General features: G+C 50.6%; 1 protein-coding gene across 3 annotated transcripts; it reads left to right on the top strand.

Moving 5' to 3' along the window:
- Positions 1-307: 307 nt before the first annotated feature.
- Positions 308-7,100, top strand: MSANTD4 (Myb/SANT DNA binding domain containing 4 with coiled-coils). 3 transcript variants are annotated; one of them, XM_025893870.2, is made up of 3 exons: positions 308-447; positions 3,591-4,192; positions 4,949-7,100. In XM_025893870.2, exons 2-3 carry the CDS (start codon positions 3,731-3,733, stop codon positions 5,522-5,524), a joined length of 1,038 nt encoding a protein of 345 aa, XP_025749655.1. In that variant the 5' UTR covers positions 308-447; positions 3,591-3,730; the 3' UTR covers positions 5,525-7,100. The 3 variants fall into 3 exon arrangements, with proteins under 3 accessions (XP_025749655.1, XP_025749654.1, XP_025749653.1); XM_025893869.2 differs by lacking the exon at positions 308-447 and adding an exon at positions 820-923; XM_025893868.2 differs by lacking the exon at positions 308-447 and adding an exon at positions 827-1,180.
- Positions 7,101-7,302: the final 202 nt, after the last annotated feature.

Below are 7,302 nucleotides of genomic sequence, written 5' to 3'. Positions count from 1 at the left end.
CGCGAGCTGTCGGGGTCTGCCCTCGAGACGGAACTGGGCGTCCGGGCAAAGCCCGCCAGGGAGGCGGCGCGGGAGGCGGCGCGAGGCCGGGCGCCGAGGACGGCTGCCCGCCGAGGACGGACGGCTGCCCCGGGGACGAACCGCCAGCCCGCGTCCCGGCGCCGGCGGGCGGGCCCTCCGCTGGGGGCACGGCGGCCGCACACGACGTCCCAGGGCCACCGGCCGGCCGGGCGCCGAGGGCGCGGACGCGGGCGGCGGGGGAGGCAAGCGCAGAGCGCGGGAGCAACGAAGGCTCGGCCGACGGCGCCAGGGCCGGTCGAGCGCTAAGGAAGCCGCCGGCCTGCGGCGGGGGCCCAGCTATAGGCCGCACGTGCCGCGGCGCCAGGACGCAGCGAGCTCGACGGCCCCCGGGGCGACGCCGAGCCGTCCTCTCCGCCCTTTTCACAGGTGAGGGTCAAGGACAGGGGTAGAGCTGGGGGGCGGGGCGGCCAGGGCCCCAATCCGACGGAAGAGCGCCGCGGGCTGATCGCTGGAAGCCAATCGGCTTCGACAGCCCACTTGACTGACAGAGCCGCGCGCCAACTCCTGAGCGCAGAGCGGGAGGCCGCGAATCGCAAGGGGGCGGGATTCCAGGGCACTAACCCGGAACCGGTTGGGGACTCGATTCCCATTGTGAGGCCAGCCCTGGGGCGGGCCCTCAGCCAGAATGGCCATACCACCCGGACCAATGGATGAGCCGTCTCGAACGAGTGGCAGCCGCACCGGCCAATGGGCGGCGGCCAGGGGGCGGGCGAAGTTGGTGGGCGGGGAATCAATGAGGCATCTTTTTTTTCCCTAGCCCCCTTAGAGGCGAGCGGGCGGAGGTGCCGCCGGGGTCGCAGGGGAGCGAGTGTGTCCCGGAGGAGGCGGCAGCTCCGCGGACGGTGGGTGCCCTCGCAGCGGGGAAGGCCCCGGCGGGGGTCAGCGGCAGGGGGCTGTCCCCCCCGCGGCCGGCTGTGGCCCTGGGTCTGCGTCGTAGCGGGACCTCGACGCCCCTCGAAGCCCCAGCCCGTCCGGGGCGCGGGTGGGAGGCTGTGGCCGCTGACTCCCGGCTGCGGAAGCTTCCCGCGCAGCCAGTCGGGACGGGGCGTTAATATCCGGGAAGAAGACGTTCCTTCCAGGTCGCCGCATCTGCCGGCAGGTGCCACCTCCCCCTGGCTGGCCTCCCGGAGCTCCGTCTCCCCGGCTCTGCCCTGCGGCCCCTTCCCCCCCGGGCGGTCCCGAAGAAGGCGGCGGGGCCGGGGGGCGGGCGTCGTCCCACTCCGATAACAGGGGGCCCCTAAGTGAACTTCACTTACTTACCTACCGCAAGTCTCAGGGAAGAGCAGCCTGTGGGGAAGTGAAGAAGAACATGCGGGCGCGGGGAGGAGAGGGGCTTGGGGGAGTTTGGGTATTTTGTGATGCTTTCTTTTTCTGAACAGCCTAACGAATTTACAAAAAAAAAAAAATTATTACAATTTTTTTTTTTTTTTTGGAGGGGACCCATCATTGACGGCCTGGTTTTCCTCCAACCTCTTCATTCTGTCTTATCACACAGTATTTAGGAACTTCATTCGCAAGTGTTAGTCCTTGAAAAAAACAGTTGCCCACAGTTAATGATGTGCCTTTGGTGGCACGTCATCTTCACAAGGATTACGTAAGTGGACTACTCATACCTATTTCCAGCCTGGAAAGAATTGATTGGCCGCTGGGATTTCAGGAAAATGGCAGTTGTCTCTGTTGGGGCTTGCAAGATCTATGGAGTTTTAGAGGTTGCAACTGCCAAATTCCCCTCTGTAAAGACAGGGAACACAACCGATATAAACGGGGTAGTATTTGACCTCTAAAATGGCGTTTTTTCACGTTATGTGAGGTGTCCTAGCCCCAGCCCTGGGAATATGTGCCGGGCACATAGTAGGAGCTCAGTAAATATTGAAGTGATTGGGTAACGGATGACAGAAACCCAAGCTGTGTTATATAAGCATCAAAATATAAAGGAAAGAGCAAGAAAAAAAAAAAAAGATCCTGGAAACATAGCTTCTATCCGTGCAAACATAGCTACCAAATTTCAAGTCAAGGTGCACTGATTTGGGTACTTTCTTACATTAATCAGAAGATGTCAAAGGTTTTCACATAATTATGCCAAAACTGTCTGGAAATCTAAGATACATGTACACAGGAATAATGTGCTAAGCCATATCCATCCTCTAATGTAGTGCGGTATAGTTTATTCGTCCTCATCTACTGGTAAATATTTTGGCAAATATTTGTATTTTTATCATGCTTTTACCTTAAAATTATGCCGGCACTTTTGAAATGGTTCAAGAAGCTATTGAAATGCTCTGAAACATTCTGTATCTTTTGGAAACAAAAAGCCATGAATACATTGTATTTAATATGATAGGGAATTTGATACTATTTTCGCTCTCTGTTCTATTTTTAAGGACATCTAACCTGATTCCTTACTAAAAATATGTCTTTGATAACCTACTTACTTATTATGGTGGCAACAGAGCCTTTTTACTTAAAATTTTCTTTCACAATGTTTTGTAACTTACTAGGTTCTTACGTTTTTTGGCATAGTCAAAGGGTGGGTAGTTTAAAGGCTTCACTTAATTTCACAGACTGATTCTTGCCTATGTTATCATTATGCTTTGCCCATTGAGGTTTCAGTTTTGGTAGCTCACCTTCCTTGAGTTACTTCGTGTCATTTTCTATCTTTTCCCATCCCCCAATCGCCTTAAGTTGTATTTGTACGTCCTGTTTGTTAGGCATATTGTTATGTATTGAGGATATGGCCCTTGAAACAAGTGGGCTCCATCTCCCAGATCCCACTAGTGCTGGAGCAGGTGGTTGAGGAAGGCAAAAGCCAAGTTTTCACTTCAGTAATTCTCTGAAGTGAGCTGGGACATAGGTACTAAGAGGGAGCATATTTGGCTGGTGTAACAATGTTTAAGTCAGTTTGCTTCAGTCCTTTTCTATAAGTACATGAAAACAAAAGAAATATTTTTATATAAATATATAAAGGATAATATACATATATATATAAAAGATACATAAAAATATATTTAAAAGTTTGGGAATCTAGTACCTCAGTATTCAGTGGCCTCTAGAGGAAAGCTGAATACTTGCCCAGCCCATTGATCATTTAAATTACATAAGGAATGGTAGGCCAGAGTACTAATTAAATGTGATCCTTTAAAATTACAAGTGTTCTAGAATGTTCACTCATCTGAATTGGGATCGAATGCGAAGGCACGGTGCTCATTCTTGTTAGGTGCCCAATTTCCGGGCAGAGGGGACCTGTGTGCACAGAGGCTCCGAACAGGGGAGGAGGGTGACAATGGGTGCCGGGAAGCGGGCCAGCACGGTGGGAGGAGAGGGAATGGCCCGGGAGTGGAGAGGCAGGGGGCAGCCCAGGGTGACAAGTGGGGGTCGGGTGCCAGGGCAGCCGCCCAGGTGAGGGGAGGCGGAGGGAGCCAGAGTGGAGGTGTGTGCTTGTCCTGCAATCCTGGGCACGGCTCGCGGGGTGGACGCTGCAGGCTGATGGCGTTTGGCTTCCTTCTCTCTAGGAATCATCCAGGCTGCCTGTGCTCCTAGATGAGCGGAAAACTCTGATGTGAACAGAGTGCCCACAAGGGGCTGCCCTGGATTCTTGTGCTTTGTAGCGTTTCCCACCTTTTCACATCTTCTCTGCATTTAAGTTGGGAAAATGAAGCAGTTGAAAAGGAAAAGGAAAAGCAATTTTAGTGTTCAAGAAACTCAGACCCTTTTGAAAGAAATTACGAAACGGAAAGAAGTCATCTTTTCCAAGCAGCTCAACACCACGATCAACGTGATGAAGCGGATGGCCTGGGAGGAGATCGCGCAGTGCGTGAACGCCGTCGGGGAGGGCGAGCAGAGGACCGGCGCGGAGGTGAAGCGGCGGTACCTGGACTGGCGGGCGCTCATGAAGCGGAAGAGGTTGAAGGCGAACATGAAGCTGGCTGGCCCCGGGTTTCCGCTTCCCACGTCCGACCTGGACGACTCTCTCACCGAAGACCTCGACGAAAAGATTGGATTCCGCAACGACGCTAACTTCGACTGGCAGAACGTGGCGGATTTCCGGGACGCAGGTGGATCCTTAACTGAGGTCAAAGTGGAAGAGGAAGAAAGAGATCCGCAGAGCCCCGAAGTAAGTAGTGGCCTGTGGGTCCTCCCCCGTTTTCCTCCCTCAGCTCCGATGTGGGCGTTCGCGGTGGCCGGGGGACAGCACAGCCCCCAGGGGGCAAGCCCCCATACAAGTGGTACCCAACACAGTCATTCCATTTTGTTTTCTCCTCACGTCAGTAATCTCTCTTTGAACCTAAGTATGCTTCTCTTAATGAGAAACACAGCTGACCCTTGAACGACACGGCGGGGGGGGGGGGGGGGGCAGGGCCGCTGACTCCCCCAAGGCAGAAAGCCCTAAGTTTGCACTACCCCAGAACGGGGTACTTTGCACTACCAGTAGCCTGCTGTTGACCCGAAGCCTTATCAATAACATTAAGAGTCGATGACCAGGTATTCTGTATGTTATGTATATATCTTACATATTGTATTCTTAAAGTAAGCTATAGAAAAGAAAATGTTAAGAAAATCGTAAGAGAAAATACTTTTCCAGTACTGTACTGTGTTTAGCGAAGTTTGTGAGCAAAAATGTTTTGCTTGTATATATATCTATATATAAAACATATCTTTTATATGTTTATATAAAAATATATATTTTCTACATGTTGTCCAAGGGTCAACTGTATTAGTGACACCAGGTGATTCCTTATAAATATTTTTTCAAAACTCAAAAGAAATGGTTTTCTTTGCTCAAGCGATACAGAAACTTTTAAGGACACGTTTAGACAAAGTAACAACCGTGAAGTAGAAATAAAGACTGAAAGTTGCCTTTTCCTTTTAGTTTGAGATTGAGGAGGAAGAAGAAATGTTGTCCTCCGTCATACCGGATTCCAGGAGGGAAAATGAACTTCCTGACTTCCCCCACATCGATGAGTTTTTTACTCTGAACTCAACACCGTCGAGGTCGGCCTACGATGAGCCCCATTTGCTGGTGAACATAGAGAAACAGAAGCTGGAGCTGGAGAAACGGCGCCTGGACATCGAGGCCGAGCGGCTGCAGGTGGAGAAGGAGCGGCTGCAGGTGGAGAAGGAGCGGCTGCGGCACCTGGATCTGGAGCATGAACGGCTGCAGCTGGAGAAGGAGCGGCTGCAGATCGAACGCGAGAAGCTCAGGCTCCAGATTGTCAGCTCCGAGAAGCCGTCTCTGGAAAACGAACTCGGCCAAGGAGAAAAGGCCATGCTTCAGCCACAGGACATAGAAGCAGAGAAGTTAAAACTTGAGAGAGAACGCTTACAACTGGAAAAAGATAGGCTGCAGTTTTTGAAATTTGAGTCGGAGAAGCTGCAGATTGAAAAGGAACGCTTGCAAGTAGAGAAGGAGAGACTTCGAATTCAGAAGGAGGGACACTTGCAGTGATGGAGCTCAGTCCCTGTTGAGCCAATGTGTGGAAACTATAGATTTTTCTCTGTATCCAGCACTATAAAAATGGTTGCAAGATTAGCTCTTGGTTGTTTCCTGTTTAATGTCCGTGTTTTCAATAGGAAAAAGATAGTTAAGTGTGGGTTACTGTATACTTAAGTAGCACACTCCATGAAAACGACGTGCCCTAGTGTGAACAGTATAGCGGAAACTATTGTGCTGCACTCTTTGAATTAGTAAAATTACATAGCGTCTTGTTTCATCTGTGTGCGCTCAGAGTTGACACGTCTATGTAAAATTCTAGCTCAAACTTCGAGCTCGGTGGTTCTCAACAGGGCGGTGATTTTGACCCCTGGACGACCTCTGGCAACATCTGGAGACATTTTTGGTTGTCAGAACGGGGTGTGGGCAGGTTGCTACTGGCGTGGAGTGGGTAGGGGCCAGTGGGCCTACCTGTGTCCTGCCGTGCACGGGCCGGCTCCCCGCCCCCAGATTATCCCACACAGCACAGCAGTACTGCTGAGGTGGAGAAACCCTTTCCTGGCCTGACTGTGCACCTCCAGAGCTTTGGTTTATAGTTTCAGAATATTAACACCTCAGATACTTAAATGGGTAGTTACTTAAGTGGCCAAAGCTTTAACTTTGTAACATTAGTGTGTAGTATATTGAACATAGGGAATGATGAAGATGGTAGGTATTTTACCCCCGTGTTTCTGTCTGTAACCTGAGACCCTGAAAACAATGCAGGGAATATCAGAGATTGTCCAAGATGGGTCACTTTGGAAAGCAGTTCATTCCTCCAGCTGTTGATGCTTCCGAAGCCACACACGCTGTGTAAGGTTTAGTTCTCTTTTTTTCTTTGAATTCATGGTCTTAGTTTTGGTAGAAAAGTTGTTATTTCAACCAGATGTACTGAAGTCTTAATGTAAGTGAAGGTTGAAGCTAGTAAAAGTGGTACCAATATAGAAATGGTCCTGGTAGTCCATGAGCTTGAAATCAAACAGTGGTTACTTTTTAAATAAATCTTAGCAGCTACGTGGGCGTGGGGAGGGGGAGGGGGAGGATGCCCTCTGTGTCAGGTGGTGGTGATGAAGAAGATAGTAGCTGTGTGTGAATGGATGAGGGACGCGCTTCTCACGCGCTGTCTGACCTAATCTGTAGTATTGTTATTCCTGGGTCTGAGGCTCAGAGGAGGAACACTGAGTGAAAGTCTGTGATGTGTTTTGTCTCTGCCCCTCCCCGAGGACCAAAGTTTGTATCTTCGGCCCCTGTGGTGTCTGTTCTGAGTCCAAGGGCTGGCTTTTAACCTGTTGGCTCGCCTTCAGTCCCCCGCAGGTGCTGTTTCCACAATCCAGGTGGCCCCAGTGCACACTAACCTCGAGAATCGCTGCACGAGATCACTTTGTATTGTCTGATTTCCAGGGCTGACAGTGTAGCTTTAATCCATCTCTTCTTTTGACAGATAAACGACCTGGATTCTGTGTTTGTTCCTTGTTAATTTAAGAATGTCTTGACACCATATGTGATATTTGAGTAGGGACCTCTAAGGAGAAAATATACTTCTGCTTCGTTACCTTGACTTTGAAATAGTGTTATTTTTCTATAACCGAAATAAATGCTTCTACCGTAGAAATAACCTTTGCCTATACTATCTGAAAGCTTACCGTTTGCAGTGGTCATCAGCGCTGGGAGGATTGAGGTTTTTAAGGGGGAGCCTCCCCAGCGAGCGCTCCCGTGTGGGGCAGGCCCTGTGCAGGCGCCCTTCCCGCGTGGTT

Source organism: Callorhinus ursinus, unplaced genomic scaffold, assembly GCF_003265705.2.
Source record: "Callorhinus ursinus isolate GAN/ISIS: 27379988/994484 unplaced genomic scaffold, GSC_fseal_2.0 scaffold19, whole genome shotgun sequence".
In the NCBI taxonomy this organism is placed as follows: domain Eukaryota; kingdom Metazoa; phylum Chordata; class Mammalia; order Carnivora; family Otariidae; genus Callorhinus; species Callorhinus ursinus.
The sequence above is the reverse complement of the archived record's forward strand: the minus strand, read 5'-3'. Positions and strand labels throughout refer to the sequence as shown.

Excerpts from the sequence above, each read along its gene's own strand:
- MSANTD4 (XM_025893870.2), top strand. The coding sequence starts at position 3,731 with ATGAAGCAGTTGAAAAGGAAAAGGAAAAGCAATTTTAGTGTTCAAGAA. Across the intron at positions 4,193-4,948 it reads GAGATCCGCAGAGCCCCGAA|TTTGAGATTGAGGAGGAAGA; the intron begins GTAAGTAGTGGC and ends TTTTCCTTTTAG.